Raw genomic sequence first — 19,818 nt, forward strand, 5'->3', positions numbered from 1 at the left:
AAGACCCCAGACACTACTCACCAAGGTAGAATGTAGAGCATTGTCTTTATAAGCTGTGTCATGCCAATTGAGCTAGATGTTCCCCGAGACCATTCCCCACAGCCCTGGGAGGGCTAAGATTTTTGCTGACTTGTTCCTTACTGTATCCAACCACTAGGAACACTTCTTGGCAAATAGTAGGTGCTCTGAAAATACGTTGATTAAACGAAAGAATGAATAAAAATAAAAGGCTTTGAAGCAATGTATTTTGAAGTAATTTACAGGAAGCTGAGAAGTAATGTTGACATCAAAGTAATTTGGTTTAAAAAAACAAATGTATGTAAACATTTAGCACAAACCACTTGCTCAATATCTGATTTATATGTAACTCATCTGTTTTTCTCCCAGCGTGATCCTAAATTAGAATGGTTAAAGGTGATATTGTAGAGTGTGGTATTTGTAGATCCTGTGTACGTATCCAAACAAAAATAGAAAGTTTCCTGTCTGGAATGATTTACTGATACCCTGACACACATGATACAGCCAGGCTTGTCTGAGAAATCCAGGTTAAGTCTGGCTATTTTTAATGTAAAGGAAATGCTTCATATTTCATTTTTTATAGTATCTTTAAGGTACATGTCAAACGCTCCTGCCTCCATTGGGAAAAAAAATCATTCCATGAATAGCTGTATAGTTTGAAATTGTGTGCATTTTTGGCACAATGGTTAAAACACTTGGCTGCTAACGGAGAGGTTGATGGTTCAAACCCTATGGGGCAGTTCTACTCTGTCCTGTGGGGTCACTGAGTCAAAATTGACTCAGTGGCAGTGGGGTTGTTTTTTGTTTTTTTTTTTTGTTAATGCTATAAATATTTTTTAACTTCGTAAAATGGTTTAATTAATTAAAACGAATAACCAAAACAAACACACTGCAGTCAAGTTGATTCTGACTCATAGCGACCCCATAGGGTTCCAAGGCTGTAAATCTGTATGGAAGCAGGCTGCCCGTCTTTCCCCCATGGAGCTGCTGGTGGTTTCAAACCACTGACCTTTTCAGTTAGCAGTCGAATACTTTAACCACTGCACCACCAGGCCTTCTTAAAGGAATAACGTAGATCCTAAACTTTACAAAAGAAAATTTCTATGACATTGAAATATTTAGCCCAAAACTTAAGTAGAAAAAAAATCTTTGCTGCTTTCCAAATTCGTAACACAAACTCATCTTTTTTGACATACCTAGTCCAAACAACTACTGTCCAAATGTCCACAGTCCTGCTAACAATGTTAAAAATATAATCTTAGTATAATAAATGTTATCTACAAAACTGATAAACCAAAACACGCAAAGTCATGTTCAAATGTTATATGAACATAATGTGTCGGAAGAGTCAATTTAGCTCTTCCTTTTGGTTGATTTCTTCACCTCTTTATGCTTCTTTTTTTTTTCTCTTACCACCTTCTTTGAATCTTGCTGAGAAAATGGAGGGATCCCAGCTGTTCGTGACCCAAGGTATACCTTGCTCATCATTGTCTACAAAAGTATACTGAGGTACATACATGTTTGGAACTGCAGGAATTTGATGAATAGTTGCTGAATGACTGTCTTCTCCAGCTGCATTCTTCTGCAAAGCCCTCTTCATCTGCCATACCATTTATCAGGAAGGACTTCAACTCACCATCGTCTTCAACTTCTTCTCTTTCTTGGTCATTCTCAGTTATTCTCCTTACATTGATATTTCCGCCATTAACTGTCTTACCTGAAGTTGTAACACATATGTAGTTGCCCATCCCGTTATCATCGAATGTCATGGAAGAGAATGAAGTATGGCCCTCATGCCCCAGTGAACCAGATGATGTATATCCTCTATCATAGGAAGAAAATCTACTCTCAAAAGCTGGGTATTCACTAAAGGTAGACAAAAAAGATTCTGCACCTCTGCTGCTTCTGCTTCCATAGGGGCGTCTTGGAGTATTTAAAAGGTCCTCAAGTGAGTCTTCAAAGAAGTCAAACGAAAATGGGTTCCTTTGACCAAAAAATTCTTTAAAAACATTGTCTGGCCTACAGACTCTGAAGCTGTTCTCACAAGGATCATCAAAATGACTTCCACTTCCACCATTTAATCCTTCTTTGCCATATTTATCATAAAATGTCTCGTTTTTCAACATTTGATAACACCTCGTATGCCTCAGCTGCTTCTTTAAATCTTCTGTCTGCTGCTTCTTTATTTTCTGCATTTTTATCAGGGTGCCATTTAAGAGCCACTTTGTGATAAGCCTTTTTAATGTCCTCAGGTGAAGCATATCTCTGTACTCCTAGAACTTCATAGTAATCCACCATGTTTTAACAGGTTATTGGAAAGGGGTGCTCTGGGTAGCGAGGACTCTGGTTCCTCTCAGCTCAGGCTCTGCTGGTGGTGGTGGTAGAGGCAGTGACTGCAACTAGTCACTGTTTACATTAAACATAAGGTCATTACCATGGACCAATGCTAGGAGATGTTAGGATACTGATTATGTGGCAAGCAGGGTTACATGCTTATGTCAGTGAGGGCAGCATTATGGTGTCATTCTGGGGTTAAGGTAGGGACTCAACCTTCCAAATGGAGCTAGTCCAGAGTCATACCAGACCATCTTGAACCCCTGGACTATTTCCCCTATATTTCCTTGGAAGTCTCAGACAATGCCTCATAAAACAATGAGACCTGTTGCTAATGGCCACCACATTCCCCTTGGATCATATAACCTCTAGGTTACTGGGCCTAGGTAACTTACCATGTTTTGGTTTGGAAAAATGTGAAAAATTGGTGAACTAGGTGAAAAAAGTATTCAAGTAGTTGACATTTGTTTATGTCAGTCAAGAGACACAGTTTGGTCGGGGATACAAACAAGGCGATTACAATATTTGGGATATAAAGGAGAAAGTGCTGGGTGCAAATCAATCATATGAGAGACACCTAAGCCAGATGGGATATCAGGGAAGGCTTCCTGGAGGAAGTAGCCTAATATGCAAGCTTTCTGCATGCCAGTGGTTTGTCATTTGAAATGATGGCATGTTTGCCCACCTAAAGTTTGATACTGTAACACATGTAGTGAAATTCTTAAAACTTAGTTAATTTTACTTCTCTTAGTACATACACTTACATGTATGCCTGTATGTGTGATATACACCTGATTACATCTGCCTGCTATGAAAATGACAGTAATAATAATATTGAACTTTATTTGAGCACCCTGTTAGGGGGAGACACTGTACTAAGTGATTTATTACAGTTTTTCATTTGCCACAGCATTCCAGCAAAATAAAGAATTTATGCCCATGAGAAAACTGAGGTTCTGAGAGATAAAAGTAATTTGCCTAAGGTTACATAGCTTGTTAGTGGAAAATCTGATATTTAAAGTTGAGTCTGTCTAATTCCATTTCTGCTCTTTCCACTCTATCAGATTTCTTGTACTAGGACTTCAGAGTCCTAAGTTCTAGACAGTCCAGAAACACGTACTGAGAGCCATGACACAGGAGTTAGAAAACAGGAAATTCTGCTTTCAAAGAACTCACAATTGGAAGAAGCACTTTGGAAAAAAAAATTTCAATAGAGTATAAAAGTGTAACAGGAGGACTGGCTTCTGGGATTATTTTGCTTTTCTCAACCCCTCGCCCCATTCTCTGATTTCTTTCACAACAAAACTTCTCAAAAGTGTTGTCTCTACTCATTTCTGTGCTTCCTTACATCCTTTCTCTCTTGGGCACACACCCGTCTGGTTTCTGTCTTCTATACTAAAATTGTTTTTGCCATAGTCTTGAACCCAACCAAACCCGTTGCTGTTGAGTCAGTTCCAACTCACGGCGACCCTATGTGTTCCCGAGTAGAACTGCACTCCATAGGGTTTTCAAGTGTTAACCTTCTGGAAGCAGTTCTCCAGGCCTGCTCTGAGGCCCCTGGGTAGTTTGGAACTGCCAGCCTTTTGGTTAGTAGTCCAGTGCTTAACTGTGCCACCCAGGGACTGACTCCCAACAAACCAAACCAGTTGCTGTTGAGTTAGAACCAAATGATGGCAACTCCCTGTGTGTCAGAGTAGAACTGTGCTCCTTAGGGTTTTCACTGGCTGATTTTTCGGAAGTAGAATGCCAGGCCTTTCTTCCAAGGCAGCTCTGGGACTCCAACCTTTCAGGTAGCGGCCAAGCTCTTAACGATTTTTGCCACCCAGTGACTCCTTCAGGATCTCCAGTGACTTCCATATTGCCAAATCCAGTAGTTGTCCTTTTGACCTCCTCATACTTAGTTTTGCCTGACATGGTCAAGCACTTCCCCCTTCTTAAAACACTTTTGTTTCTTTAGCTTCCTGCATACCACATTCTTTTAGTTTTTTTCCTTTCTCTTGTGCTGGCTTCTGCTCACCCTAGAATGTGTTGGTACTGAACTTTATCTACGCAATCTTCCTAGACACTATCCAGTCCCAGATCTTTAAATACCATCTATATGCTTATGACACCTCAATTTATGTGTCTTTTAATTTTTTCCCCAGAACTTCAGACTGACTCTGACCTCTCCATTGGAGTGGCCAAGAAGTATCTCAGTTTTCCCCATTTTATATAATAATACCACCATGCATCCACTTTGTTCAGGCCAAAAACCTGGGAATCATTCTTAATTCCTCATTTTTCTTTACTCCTCACATCCAGTTAAAGAGCTAGTGTCGTTGGCTTTAACTTGAACATATATCCCAAACCCAATCACTGGGAAAATAGTCAAATGACAAATGATTCCCACCTTCCGAAAGTTTCTGGTAACCTGGCAAACTAATTAGCAACTATATGCAGTGTAGTAGGTATTAAAGTAGAAGTAAGCACAGGAGCACTGAGGAAGGGCGTCTGCATCAGAAGCAGTAGGTGTGGGAGGGTAAGAGAAGCGTCCTAGCTAAAGTGATGTTTGAGCTGATTTTCAAGAAGTTGGGTAAATAACGAACCAGGCCAAGCCATTGTAGACCAAGAGAACTGCATTTTTGAAGGGATGCTGTTAATGACCCAGAATGATTGATTAACTGGGGCTCTTCAAGTAGTTTAGTGTGGCTACAATAACGTTTTTTGAGAATTACGTTAGAGGAGTAAGCAGGAGCTAGATCATGAGGGTGCTAATAAGCTAAAGAGTTTGAGCTTATTCTGAAAGTTTAAGCATATAGTGTTAGTGTAGGAGGCTGAAAAGATAAGGAAAGATCCTGGAATTTGAACTTGATGCAGTTAATAGATTTTAATTAAAGAGTTTTAGGCTAGAGGAAATAGTATCGCCTGTAGAAGATGAAGAGGAGAGACAAGACTGAAGACAGGCAGATTATTGCAGTAAGTAGTCCAACTGAATTGAGGAGGGCTTAAATCAAGGCAATGGCTTTGAGAGTCAACTGGCTGTTTCAGAAGTGTTGTAGAGTGCCATCGAGTTGATTCCGACTCATAGTGACCCTATAATACAGAGTAGAACTGCCTTACAGGGTTTCCTAGGCTGTAATCTTTACAGGGTGGCACAGTGGGTAAGAGCTCGGCTAGTAACTGAAAGATCGGCAGTTCAAATCCACCAGCTGCTCCTTGGAAACCCTATGGGGAGTTCTTCTCTGTCCTGTAGGGTTGCTGTGAGTTGGAATTGACTCGACAGCAAAGGGTTTTAGGTAATCTTTACAGGAGCAGATCACCAGGTCTGGTGGAGCGACTAGTGAGTTCAAACAGCTGACTTTTTGGTTAGCAGCTAAGCGCTTAACCATTACACCACCCAGGCTCTTTTTTTTTTTAGAAGTAGGATTTAACATACTAGCTTTGCTATTGACTAGCTATATGACCTTCGGCAAAAAAAACTGTTTAGTTGAATGTAGATAAAGAGCAATTGAAACTTTATTTTTTAATTTACTGAAAATAAACATTTCAATTTATATCTTATGTTAAAGTGTTGTTTGTTTTGCATTTGTGCTTAGGAGTGCTCCAAATAGAAGGAATGGCTATGTTAATATTATCTGAGAATTGATTAACTTTTACATTCAATTATTTTAGCACTGAAATGGTAGTGTAGTCTAGTGGTTATGGGCTCTAGAAATAGATTATTGTTTGAATCCTTGTTGATCTTCAAGTTACTTAACCTCTCTGTGCATCTTTTTTCTCATCTGTAAAATGGAAAATACTCTAATAGTATCTACCTCAAACATAGAATGCTACTATTTGTTTAAAAACGGGGTAGCAAGAAATAGATTGCTTTCATGTGGATAAAATATTTTTGGATGTATACACAAAAAGTGGTAACACTGACTGCCTCAAGGGAGGGGAACAGGGTAGTGTGGGAGCAGGTGTAGAAGGAAGGCTTTTCTCTGTAAAACCCCTTTAGTATCTTTTAATTTTGATCCATGTGAATATGTTACCAGTTCAAAAATTAGTTCATTAAAAATAGTACTTACCTTACACAGTTATAAGGATTAAATAAGTTAATACATGCAAAGTGCTTAGAATATTTTCTGGAATACAATAAAAACTGAATAAATACTAGCTACTATCATCATGATCACAGTACTAACCAACTGTCATTTAAAAGCATGGACTATACTGTGCATCTACTGTTTGTTTTAATAAGGAAAAATATAACAGTATCCTACATTTTGTGAGTTTTGATTAGGAGAAGAGTTTTTTTAAAGGTGAAAAAAAGCTGAGATAGTTCTGCTAAAGTTCCAGTTTTACTCCTTATCTTTATACTCCTTCATCCCAGTCACTCTACCAACACGTTCTTGTACGTGGACAACCCACGATCAACTCTTCCCTGTGCCTTCTCTTTACTTTCAATACAAATGTCAAGGGTCAAGTAACTAAAAAAATTAAGTAGGCCAAAGACTGCTATATTTTGGGAAAGGTTATTTCTGTGAGTGTCTGCAAGTAAGAATGTAGGGAATCTAGTCCTTAGGTGGGTAGGAAGAGGTTTTTCCTGCCAAAGTAGATTATCATTATTATTATTATTATTATTTTAAGTTTTGATCCCATCTCACTAAACCAGTATTTCTCAAACATTTTGATCTCAGGATCCCTTTACACTCTTAAAAATTTTGAGGACCCCCCTCTTTCCCCATACCTTTAGCTGGAGGGGGGCCTCAATAAACAGATGTAGACTTTTAGTGCAGTGTCTTTCATGCTGTGGGCTGTAATCTAGGTCATTGTATTGGTTTCCTGAGGCACCTTAACAAATTACTGCAAACTTCGTGGCTTACAGCAGAAGTGCTTTCTCACAGCTCCAGAGGCCAGAATTCTGAAATCAACGTGTCAGCAGGGTTTCTACCAAAGTCTCTGAAGGAGAATCCATTCTTGGTTTCTTCCAGCTTCTGGTGGCTTTAAGTGTTGACTTGTGGCCATATCACTCCAGTCTCTGCTTCCATGGTTCTGTTGCCTCCTCTGTCTCAACTCTCCCTCTGCCTTTCTCTTCTAAGGATACTTGTCATTGGATTTAGGGCCTATGTTGATTATATAGAATGATCTCATCTCAAGATCCTTAATTTTATTATATCTGCAAAGATTGTTTTTCCAAAAAAAGTAACATTCACTGGTACTAGAGATTAAGACATGGATATATCTTTTTGGAGCCACCATTCAAGCCACTAAAGTCATAAAATCATTTTAATTTGTGCATTGAGGCAAACTGTTTTTTAGTGGGATGTTGTTGTTAGGTCATGTTGAGTTGGTTCTGACTCATAGTGCAGCAGAATGAAACACTGCTTGGTCCTGTGCCATCCTTAAAATCATTGTTATGCTTGAGCCCATTGTTGCAGCCACTGTGTCAATCCATCTCATTGAGGGGCTTCCTCTTTTTCATTGACCCTCTACTTTACCAAGCATGATGTCCCTTCTCCAGGGACTGATCCCTCCTGATAACATATCCAAAGTATGTGAGACGTAGTCTCACCATCCCCGCATCTAAGGAGCATTCTGGTTGTACTTCTTTCAAGACAGATTTGTTCGTTCTTTTGGCAGTCCGTGGTATATTCAGTATTCGTCACCAGCACCACAATTCAAAGGCATCGATTCTTCTTCAGTCTTCCTTATCCATTGTCCAGCTTTCGCATGCATATGAGACAATTGAAAACACCATGGCTTGGGTTAGGTGCACCTTAGTCTTCAAGGTGACATCTTTGCTTTCAGCACTTTAAAGAGGTCTTTTGCAGCAGATTTGCCCATTGCAATGCATTGTTTGATTTCTTGACTGCTGCTTCCATGGGCATTGATTGTGGATCCAAGTAAAATGAAATCCTTGACAACTTCAATCTTTTCTCCATTTATCATGATGTTGCTTATTGGTCCATTTGTGAGAATTTTTGTTTTCCTGTCTTAAGGTGTAATCCATACTGAAGGCTATGGTCTCTAATCTTCATCAGTGTTTCGAGTGCTCTTCACTTTCAGCAAGCAAGGTTATGTCATCTGTATAATGCAGGTTGTTAATGAGTCTTCCCCCAATTCTGATGCCCCATTCTTCTTCTTATAGTCCAGCTTCTCAGATAGTTTGCTCAGCATACAGATTGAATAGGTATAACGAAAGGATACAACCCTGACGCACACCTTTCCTGACTTTAAATCACGCAGTATCCCCTTGTTCTCTTTGAACGACTGCCTCTTGATCTATGTACAGGTACCTCATGAGCACAATTAAGTGTTCTGGAGTTCCCATTCTTTGCAATGCTATCCATAATTTGTTATGATCCAGATAGTTGAATGCCTTTGCGTAGTCAGTAAAACACAGGTAAACATCTTTTTAGTACTCTCTGCTTTCAGCTAGGCCCCATCTGACATCAGCAATGATATCCATGGTTCCACGTCCTCTTCTGAATCTGGCTTGAATTTCTGGCAGTTCCCTGTTGCTATACTGCTGTAGCTGCATTTGAATTCTTAGCTCAGTAGTGAGCTGAAATGGACTGATCTTGGCCTTTTTTTTTTTCTTTTGTTTATTGTTGTAGTTTAAGTGAAAATTTACATTTCAAGTTAGTCTCTTATACAAAAATTTATACATACATTGTTATGTGACCCTAATTGCTCTGCCTGTACTGTGGCAGCACTCTCCTCCTTTCCACCCCTGATTTCCCATGTCCATTCAACTAGCTCCTAATCCTCTCTATCTTCTCATCTCACCTTCAGACAGAAGCTGCCCGTTTAGTCTCATGTATTTACTTGAGCTAAGAAGCACACTCTTCACGAGTATCATTTTATGTCCCACAGTCCAGTCCAATCTTTGTCTGAAGAGTTGGCTTCACGAATTGTTTTAGTTCTGGGCTGACAGAGTGTCCAGGCGCCATGCTTTCTGGGGTTTGTCCAGTCTAAGTCAGACCATTAAGTCTGGTCTTTTTATTAGAATTTGAGTTCTGCTGCCCACCTTTCTCCTGCTTCATCCAGAACTCTCTGTTGTGTTCCCTGTCAGGGCAGTCATTGGTGGTAGCTGGGCACCATCTAGTCCTTCTGGTCTCAGGCTGATGAAGTCTCTGGTTTATGTGGCCCTTTCTGTCTCTTGGGCCAGTACTTTCCTTGTGTCTTTGGTGTCCTTCATTCTCCTTTACTCCAGGTGGTTGGGACCAATTGATGTATCTTAGATGGCCGCTTGCAAGCTTTTAAGACCCCAGACGCCACATACCAAAGTAGGATGCAGAACATTTTTTTAATAAGCTTTGTTATGCCAGTTGACCTAAATGTCCCCTGAAAGCATGGTCCCCAGATCCCCACCCCTGCTACTCTGTCCCTCAAAGTGTTTGACTGTATTCAGGAAACTTCTTAGCTTTTGTTTCGTCCAGTCGTGCTGATTTCCCCGGTATTGTGTGCTGTCCTTCCCTTCACCTAAGATAATTCTCGTCTACTATCTAGTTAGTGAATAACCCTCACCCTCCCTCCTCACCCTTGTAACCATCAAAGAATGTTTTCTTCTGTGTTTAGACCTTGAGTTTTTGTAATAGTGGTCTTGTACAATATTTGTCCACCTGTGACTGACTGAATTCACTCAGCATAATGCCCTCCAGATTCCTCCATGTTTCATGGCTTCATCATTGTTCTTTATCGTTGCATAGTATTCCATTGTGTGGATATATCATAATTTGTTTATCCATTCATCCCGTTGATGGTCACCTAGGTTGTTTCCATCTTTTTGCTATCATGAACAGTGCTGCAATGAATGTGGGTGTGCACGTATCTATTTGTGTGATGGCTCTTATTTCTCTAGGATATATTTCAGGATTCCTGGATCATATGGTACTATTTCTAGCTTTTTAAGGAAGCACCAAATCGATTTCCAAAGTGGTTGTACCATTTTACATTCCCACCAACAGTGTATAAGTGTTCCAGTCTCTCCACAACCTCTCCAGCATTTATTGTGTTTTTTGGATTAATGCTAGCCTTGTTGGGGTGAGATGATATCTCATTGTAGTTTTGATCTGCATTTCTCTAATGGCTAATAATCGTGAGCATTTCTTCATGTGTCTGTTAGCCACCTGAATATCTTCTTTGGCGAAGTGCCTGTTCATATCCTTTGATATTGGCCATTTTGAATCTGGACCATCATATGGCCTGCTATGATGGGAATGACAGTTTGAAGAGAAATGGCATTGCATTCATTATCAAAAAGAACATTTCAAGATCTATCCCAAGGTACAATGGCTGTCAGTGATAGGATAATATCCATACACCTACAAGGAAGACTTTAGTGGGATAGAACAGAAAAAATAATCAGTGCATTAGTGTCTTAGTTATCTAATGCTGGTATATCAGAAATATCACAAGTGGGTGGCTTTAACAAACAGCAATTTATTTTCTCACAGTTTAGGAGTCTCTAAGTCTGAATTCAGGGTATTGACTCTAGGGGAAGGCTTTCTCTCTGTCGGCTCTTGAGGAAGATCCTTGTTTCTTCTGAGCTTCTGCTCCTGGGCGATCTTCATGTGGCTTGGCAAGTCTCTTCTTCCCCCCTTCCCTTTCTCTCCCTTGCTTGTTTAATCTCTTTTATATCTCAAAAGAGATTGATTTAAAGCACCAAACCAAAAAACCAAACCTGTTGCTGTCGAGTTGGTACCGACTTATAGCGACCCTATAGGACAGAGTAGAACTGCCCTATACAGTTTCCAAGGAGTGCCTGGTGGATTCAAATCTTTTGGTTAGCAGCCGTAATTCTTAACCACTCTGCCACCAGGCTTTCTGATGTAAAGCACACCCTTCCCTAATTCTGTCTCATTAACATAACAAACATAACCCATTCCCAAATGGGATTATAACCACAGACATAGAGGTTAGGATTTACAACACATATTTTGGGGGGGACACAATTCAATCCATAACAGTTAGTCCTGGGAAGGATAATATCTTATGAATTTTTGTATGTTATATGTGTGTGTGTGTGTGTGTGTGTGTGTGGTTTTTGTTAGGTGCCATCAAGTCATTTCTGACTCATAGCAACCCTGTGTACAACAGAATGAAACACTGCCCAGTCCTGCGTCTTCCTCGCAATCCTTGGTATTCTTGAGCCCACTGTTGTAGCCACTGTGTCAGTCCATCTCATTGAGGGGCTTCCTCTTTTTCACTGACTCCCTACTTTACCAAGCATGATGTCCTTCCTTAGGGATTGATCCTTCCTGATAACATGTTCAAAGTATGTGAGACATAGAGTCTCACCATTCTTGCTTAAGGAGCATTCTGGTTTTACTGCTTCCAAGACAGATTTGTTCGGTTTTTTTGGTGGTCCATGGTATATTCAATATTCTTCGCCAACACCATAATTCAAAAGCGTCAATTCTTCTTTGCTTCTCGTTATTCATTGCCCAGCTTTCACGTGCATATGAGGTGCTGGGAACACCATGGCTTGGGTCAGGTGCACCTTAGTCTTCAAGGTGACATCTTTTCTTTTCAACACTTTAAAGAGGTCTTTTGCAGCACATTTGCTCAATGCAATGCATCATTTGATTTCTTGACTGCTGCTTCCATGTGTGTTGATTGTGCATCCAAGTAAAATGAAATCCTTGACAACTTCAGTCTTTCCTCAGTTTATCATGATGTTGCTTATTGGTCCAGTTGTGAGGATTTTTGTTTTCTTTATGTTAAGATGTAATCATACTGAAGGCTGTGGTCTTTGATCTTCATCAGTAAGTGTTTCAAGTCTTCTTCACTTTCAGCAAGCAAGGTTGTGTCATCTGCGTAACGCAGGTTGTTAATGAGTGTTCCTGCAATCCTAATGCCATGTTCTTCTTCATATAGACCAGCTTCTCAGATTATTTGCTCAACATACAGATTGAATAGGTATTGTGAAAGGATACAACCCTGACACATCTTTCCTGACTTTAAACCACGCAGTATCTCCTTGTTCTCTTTGAATGACTGCCTCTTGATCTATGTCAGGTTCCTCATGATCACAATTAAGTGTTCTGGAGTTCCCATTCTTTGCAATGTTATCCATAATTTGTTATGATCCAGATAGTCGAATGCCTTTGCATAGTCAATAAGACACAAGCAAACATCTTTCTCGTATTTCCTGCTTTCAGCCAGGATCCATCTGACATCAGCAATGATATCCATGGTTCCACATCCTCTTCTGAATCTGATTTTAATTTCTGGCAGTTCCCTGATGTACTGCTTCAACCACTTGTGAATGATCTTCAGCAAAATTTTACTTGCATGTGATATTAATGATATTGTTTGATAATTTCCACATTCAGTTGGATCACCTTTCTTTGGAATAGGCATAAATATGCATCTCCTCCAGTTGGTTGACCAGGTAGCTGTGTTCCAAATTTCTTGGCATAGACGAGTGAGCACTTCCAGCGCTGCTTCTGTTTGTTGAAACATCTCATTTGGTATTCTGTTAATTCCTGGAGCCTTGTTTTTTGCCAGTGCATTTAGTGCAGCTTGGACCTCTTCCTTCAGTACCATCATTTCCTGATCATATGGTCAGGCACACCTTAGTCCTCAAAGTGGCATCTTTGCTTTTTAACACTTTAAAGAGGTCTCTTGCAGCACATTTGCTCAGTGCAATACATCATTTGATTTCTTGACTGCTGCTTCCATGTGTGTTGATTGTGGATCCAGGTAAAATGAAATCCTAGCCAGTGAAAACGTTATGAATAGCACTGGAACATTGTCTGATACAGTGCTGGAAGATGAGCCCCTCAGGTTGAAAGGCACTCAAAAGATGACTGGGGAAGAGCTGTTTCCTCAAAGTAGCGTCAACCTTAATGACGTGGATGGAGTCAAGCTTTCGGGACCTTCATTTGCTGATGGGGCATGACTCAAAATGAGAAGAAACAGCTGCAAACATCCATTAATAATCAGAACATGGAATGTACGAAGTATGAATTAATTTTATGTGTATATACTTCTCTTTTACTGTAGCTGATTAAAGTCTTTAGGTGTAAAGACAATCTCATTTCTGTAGGGCCCTACACCGGCTCTTACATAGTGCAAAAACCAAAACCAAACCAGTTGCCATCAAGTTGGTTCAGAATCATGCCGACCCTGTGTGTTTCAGAGTAGAACTGTGCTCCATAGGGTTTTCAGTGGCTGTAGTCTTCCGGAAGTCCATCTCCAGGCCTTCTGAAGTGCCTCTGGGTAGGTTCAAACCACCAACTTTTTTGTTGGTAGTGGAGTACCACCTGGGCCCCATAAATCCTAAAGGAGAGAAGGAAAGAAATACTAATTTGCATTATTCAAAAGCACCCAAACTGCTGGTGATAGATGTATATATACTATGAAGACTGTCTGGATTCATTGTTCCATTTCATCTTTTTTATTTTTGCTTCAGGATGCATGTCACGTTCACAGAGGAAGTACTCCCTTCAGCCCATCCTGGAGAGGAAGATTCCAAATCGATACTTGGGCCAGCCCAGCCCCCTTACACACCCACACCTCCTGAGGCCAGGTAATGGCTTCTAACCATAATAACTATCTCCCTACTTAGGTGCTTTATCTGGAACCATGCTGTCCAGTTGAATTTTCTGCAGTGATGGAGATGTTCTAGATTTGCGCTGTTCAGCATGGTAGCCACTAGCCACGTGTGGCTACTGAACACTTACAGTGTTGCTGGTGCAACTGAGGAACTTAAATTTTTATTTGATTTTATTTTAAATTGAAACTTAAGTAGCTACATGTAGCTAGTGGCACTGTATTGGACAGTGCTAGTCTAGAATATAATACCATAAACCTACAATTCAAAATAATTAGTGAAAAATATATATTTCAGGATATTTTTAAGAAAAGTTCTATTACTTTCTAAGGCATAGTTTCTAGAAATATGTCTTCTAGTGTTCTAACTGTTGATTCCTTGCAAGCTAGTCTGTTAAAGCATTTTAGAATGTCTTTCTTGAAAGTGTTAAAATGCTCATTTCACAATTTTGTTTAACAAAAATTTCTATATAAATTATACAAGGTTTCCTGATCTGATTGTCACAGCTTTGAGAGGTGGGATCCCAGTTGATAAAGGTGATACAAAAACTTGATAAAAGTTTACTTCACTGTTTTTCTTTTTTCTTCCCTGCTATTAAGATCCCAGTGTTGCTGCTAGAAGATGTCATCCCCATTGCTCAAATGAAGACCTAAAGGTTAAAAAAAAAAAGACAGTTAAGGGGTACATTAAAGGGAATGAATATCATCCCAAAGAGTTAGTGTAAACCAAATGCTCTGTAGGAAAAAACAGTCAAATTTTCAAGGAAAATTAATTATTCTGCTTCTGCTGTGGGAGTTATCAGTAAGTGTATATTTACTGTGCAATCATATGTATTAAAATAATAATGTAACCAAGCCTATCCCCTGCGATCACCTTTTAGCAAAACAGCAGAGTGGCCAACAAAATAAAAGATATTACCTATAAGATCAGTGCCGTACTTAAAAACCATCAGTATGAGACCAAAAGGTCAACAGTTACTCAAAAGCAAAGATGAGAAGATAAGGGGGCAGGGAAACTACAGTACTGGAAAGGGAACAAACAGAACACAATTAAAGAGAATGTTGTCACATGGTGATAAATGTAACTGATATCACTGAACAATTTGTGTGGAAATTGTCAAATGGGAACCTAACCTACTGTGTCAACTTTCACCAAAAACTCAATAAAATTTTATTTTAAGATAATAATAATGTAAATTGCCTTTAGAAATATGTTGCTCTTTCACTATCTTTACTCAGTGAATGATACCAGTGTGTCTCAGTGCGGGCTTCCTTTTGGTGATTCTTCATCAGACTGGAATTCCTGCTGGGAAGTCGGCTGAGACTCAGGAAATGCAGCTCACCACTGAAACACACAAGAAATCAGAGTTTTTCAAAGCTGTAAGGTAAGATTAATAGCAGTCAAGTTGGTATTAACTTTAAGTCTTTCCCTACCCTATCAACCTACCTGTACCCTCAATTAAAAAAAAAAAAGGTAAAATTGATAGTAAGTTCTACCAGCTTTGAAAATGATTGATTTCTCGTGGTGAGATACTTTTACATGGTGAGCTGCATTTTCCAAGGCCTTGAACCTAATAATTGTATTGTCAAGAGATGGCCTCTGTGTCTAGACTGTTTGTTATGTATGTTATGTGCATGTTGACTATATATTAAAATGTAAATAAATACACATTCATACACATATACGTTTGCATATGTTCATATCAACTATGGGAGAAAGGGGATGTCTGTTTCCTGGACATAGAATTTTTGATATGGGATAGAAGTAGATGGAATTGTGAAACCAAACAATTAGTGTTTTAAACTTTAGAGAAGTCATGGGGTACTATATAGTGGCAAAAACTGTATCCAATATATTAATCATCTATCTTTATCTAGAGATGCAAAGCTTGTAGAAGTATTAAAATGATTATGGGAATACAGGGGAAGTCACCACCATTGGACTAAACCAAAAGCTAAGAAGTTTCCTGAACATGACCAAACACTTTGAGGGACAGTGTAGTGGGGACCGGGGGACCATGGTTTCTGGGGACAACTGGGTCAATTGGCATAACAAAGTTTGTTAAGAAAAGGTTCTGCATCCCACTTTGGTGAGTGGCATTTGGGGTCTTAAAAGCTAGTGAGCAGCCATCTAAGATGCATCAAATGGTCCCAGCCTACCTGGAGCAAAAAAGAATGACAAACATCAACGATACAAGGAAAATAGCCCAAGAGACAAAAGGACCACATAAACCAGAGACTCTACCAGCCTGAGATGAGAAGAACTAGATGGTGCCCAGCTACCACCAATGACCTTCCTGACAGGGAACACAACAGAGAGTCCCTGACAGAGCAGGAGGAAAGTAGGGTACAGAACTCAAATTCTAATAAAAAGACCAGACTTGATGGTCTGACTGAGACTGGAGGAACCCCAGAAGACATGGCCCCCAGACTCTCTGTTAGCCCAGAATTAAAACCATCCCCAGGGCCAACTCTTCACACGAAGAGTAGACTGGACTATAAGACATAAAATGATACTCATAAAGAGTGTGCTTCTTAGTCTAGTAGATACATGAGACTAGATGGACAGCTCCTATCCAGAGGCGAAATGAGAAGACAGAGAGGGTTAGCAGCTGGTTGAATGGACACGGGAAATCGGGTGGAAAGAAGGAGTGTGCAGTCACTTATAGGGATGGCAGCTAGGGTCATATAACAATGTACGTATAAATTTTTGTATGAGAAACTAACTTGAGCTGTAAACTTCACCTACAGCACAATGAAAAAAAGGGAAAAATAAATAAATAAAATGATTGTGGGGCAGAGGAAACAAATTTTAAGAAACAGTGAAAGGCATTTGATTTTTTTTTTTTTTTTTTTTAATCTCTTTTACAGAGACAGAGTCAGTTTGTTAGTTTAGGGGTATAAGATTATGTCATCTATTTCCTGGTTTGCTCCAAAAGGTTTCATGTTTGGCATAGTTATTTGGTATTACTATGTATACTTTGTAATACTTAAAACTTTTGGAAAATGTTTCAATGGAAATGTGAACATTTCAAATGGAAAACCTTTCAACAAATATATATATGAAAAATTATAGAATATAATTAAGTGTACTTTTAAAAAATTATTCAGAGTAAAGTCAGTTGAGATTTTATTATATGTATCCTTCTAGACTTGTTTCTTATGTTGAACAGTGTCTCTGTCTGTCTATGCATACCCTTTGTATACTGCTCAGTTATTTCCTTAAATTCTAAAAAGTGAAATTGCTGAGTTAGTTCCTTCTGAATTTTGGGGAACTGCTTTCTCTAGATTTCTCCTTGGCTGTTCCTACCCAAGTTTACTGAAGCAGCAGTAGCTTGGTAAATATTCAGCTGAATGATACAGGCAATAAAGGAATTCTGTTCTGGCTGCTGTTGCTTTAGCTAGCACCATAGAGTCAGGCTGACTCCCCCAAATTCTCCTAGTGATTTTCCATACTTAACATTTCCTTAAATCTTAGTGTTACAGACCATTTCTATGTTTTATGACAGTGCCATCCCTGTGCTAAGGACTGTGTCTATAGAAACAGAAAATGTCAGTTCAGCCCCTATGATCACTGATATGCCCTCCAGTTGTCACCCAGGAAAAAAAATTATTCTGTGTAGGAAGGCAAGTGGCATTCTGAGCTGTATGATATTATGAAGTATGAATAATTTTTTTAAAAAAAAGTCTTTCCTCATTGAACATCGAGAAATCCAACTGAGAGAAGTCTTAGTATAAAAATTATTTCAAGTTTGAAGAATGATATACTTAAAAAAATTTTTTTATTAAGAGGTAAAATTTACATACAATGAGATGCATAGATCTTAAATATGCAATTCAGTAAGTTTTGACAAAGGTATATATCAATATAACCCACATATCAATTAACACATGGAACATTTCTATCACCCCAGAAGTTTCTCTCATTACCCCTCCAGTCAGTCCTCACCTCTATGGGCAACACTGCTCTGGTTTCTGTCACCATAGATTTTTTTCCCTATTCTTGAACTTCGTGCAGTATATACCCTCTCTGTCTGGCATGTTTTGCTCGACATATGTAAATAAAATCTATTCAGAGTATTTTTATTATTTATTTGGCCATTTCATTTTTTCGGAGGTCTGTGCTTTATAAAGCAAATACTTGTTAGCTTGATTCTTTCCCCCCATTCTCCAGTTGCATAGTAATAGATCATTTTTTGAACTACTTCCTTACACAAAGTGAAAACTACCTAGCTAATATTAAACAATTATTTTTAAAGACCTGCTGTGCTAAAATCCTCATCTGCTTACTTTCAGGAAATAATTAAACTACGTACCTAGATTGTCGCAAAGACCTGTATCTTTCCATCCATTGTCAGACTTTATAAAAGTTTCTTCTCTGGATTTTCTGCTTGGCCAATAAAATGTGAAGAACGTTTTTCTTGTCCTCTTGAGAGGCCAAATCTTAAGTGTCCTAGAAGAGTTTTTTCCTTCTTGGCTACGGAATCTCAGAATTGATTGTGAGACTTTGCTGTTTGCAGAGTCCAACTTTGACAGCTAGTCTTCTGGCTGGTTCAGAAAGCTTCTCGGAATAGCCTCTGCATCCTTAAGTGATTCCACCTTGACAAAATACTTTGTTTCTTAATGCATTACAATTTGACAAAGTTGCCCGAATGTCTATTCAGGTACAGTTTTATCAGAAGAAATTCAGGCCAGACTGACTCTAATGGTTAGTTCTATGACCAAAGGTCATTAACAACTGCCAAGTTTACCTCTGGGGTTAAAGTTCATTGCTTTATTGCACCCTTTTTTTTCCCTCCTTCAAATGAAAAGGGATCTTTTGCTGTGGATAATTTTTCTATCATGACTGAGAGTTCTTTGCCACTTTGAGATTTCATAAGTTTGGAAGCATTTAGTTAATAATCATTCCATATTGTTGGTGATTAGTAGGCTTGGGAAGTAGAGGGTGTTTTTAAATTTCTCATACAGTCATTTGTACAAGATTGGATTCAGCAGAAAGAGGAATGCTTTGAAGGTTGTGAAAGATAGTTTTCTAACCCTGCTTTGATTTTCAAAAAAATTAAATGTTTGCAGAAGTTACTTTCTGATGAATATATATGCATACTCTGTAATTAATGAAAATGAGTTAAAAGAGAGATAAAATCATTAAAATCATGAATTTTCTACTCATCTTCCAGAAGTAAAAAAAGTCACAAAATAAATTGATTTATTTCTTTTTATTTCATATACTGTAGCTGTGAAATAACCAAAAGCAAAGCATGGGAAAGGGAGAAAGTAAAAAGACAGGAAAAAAAAAAAAAAAAGGTCCACTAATCTACCTGTTATAACCAGTCTCTGCCTACGAGAGTATTTACTGCTTGGGCATATCATGAAATCTTCAATGTTGGGTAAAAATGGCAGACTTAATGTGGATAATTATCAGGGAGAGAAACAGTTCACTATTCTTCAGCTCTAGTATAAAATTCAGTATTCTAGCTAGTACTCTTAGCCAGCTCAGTCCCGAGAGGAGAAATGTACGTGAGTTCTTCTAGGCTGACTCTGTTGCTTTGCCTGATTCAAACTAGTCTATAAGGCCCTCTCTTATCTATCTTTTTTATTTCTTACAAACTTCATCAATATAAATGTATTTTTTTCTTATTGTAGATAAGTGTAAAGGTTAATATTTTATTAATGCGCCGCAAACTACAGAATTTACTGGAGACATAAACTATACATAGATAAAACAATTAACAGTTCTAAGGCAACCATAAACCAAGTTATGTGTACTGAACATGAGTAATAAGAAAATCCAAAAGTCTTTGACCTAGCAGTTTGTCTCCTGGGAACTATCTCATAGAAACAAAAGCACCAGTACCTAAGGACATAAATGAACCAGGATATAAATACAAAAATGTTTATTGTAGTATTGCTTATAGTGGCAAAAAGCTAAAAACAAGACGA

At 38.7% G+C, this 19,818-nt stretch overlaps 2 protein-coding genes across 6 annotated transcripts in view; one reads left to right on the top strand and one right to left on the bottom strand.

Moving 5' to 3' along the window:
- Window positions 1-19,818, top strand: part of XPNPEP3 (X-prolyl aminopeptidase 3) — a 78,795-nt gene that overhangs the window by 5,696 nt on the left and 53,281 nt on the right. For 2 of the 5 annotated variants that reach the window (XR_002823666.1, XM_023729071.1), the window contains exon 1: window positions 13,278-13,855. Coding sequence is in view for 4 of the 5 variants with exons in the window: in XM_023729071.1 (XP_023584839.1) it covers window positions 13,672-13,855 (184 nt within the window). In the remaining variant the exon portion in view is untranslated. Of the gene's footprint in view, window positions 1-1,392; window positions 1,489-13,275; window positions 13,856-19,818 lie in introns of those variants that run through there. The other 3 variants (XM_023729072.1, XM_004373892.2, XM_023729073.1) reach the window with 3 other exon arrangements.
- Window positions 66-3,772, bottom strand: DNAJB7 (DnaJ heat shock protein family (Hsp40) member B7). The gene is given in 4 exon segments (XM_023729074.1): window positions 66-1,422; window positions 1,424-1,531; window positions 1,533-2,123; window positions 2,125-3,772. Coding segments are annotated over 4 exon segments (942 nt in total). The 5' UTR covers window positions 2,317-3,772; the 3' UTR covers window positions 66-1,371.

This window comes from Trichechus manatus, unplaced genomic scaffold (assembly GCF_000243295.1).
Source record: "Trichechus manatus latirostris isolate Lorelei unplaced genomic scaffold, TriManLat1.0 scaffold00027, whole genome shotgun sequence".
In the NCBI taxonomy this organism is placed as follows: Eukaryota; Metazoa; Chordata; class Mammalia; order Sirenia; family Trichechidae; genus Trichechus; species Trichechus manatus.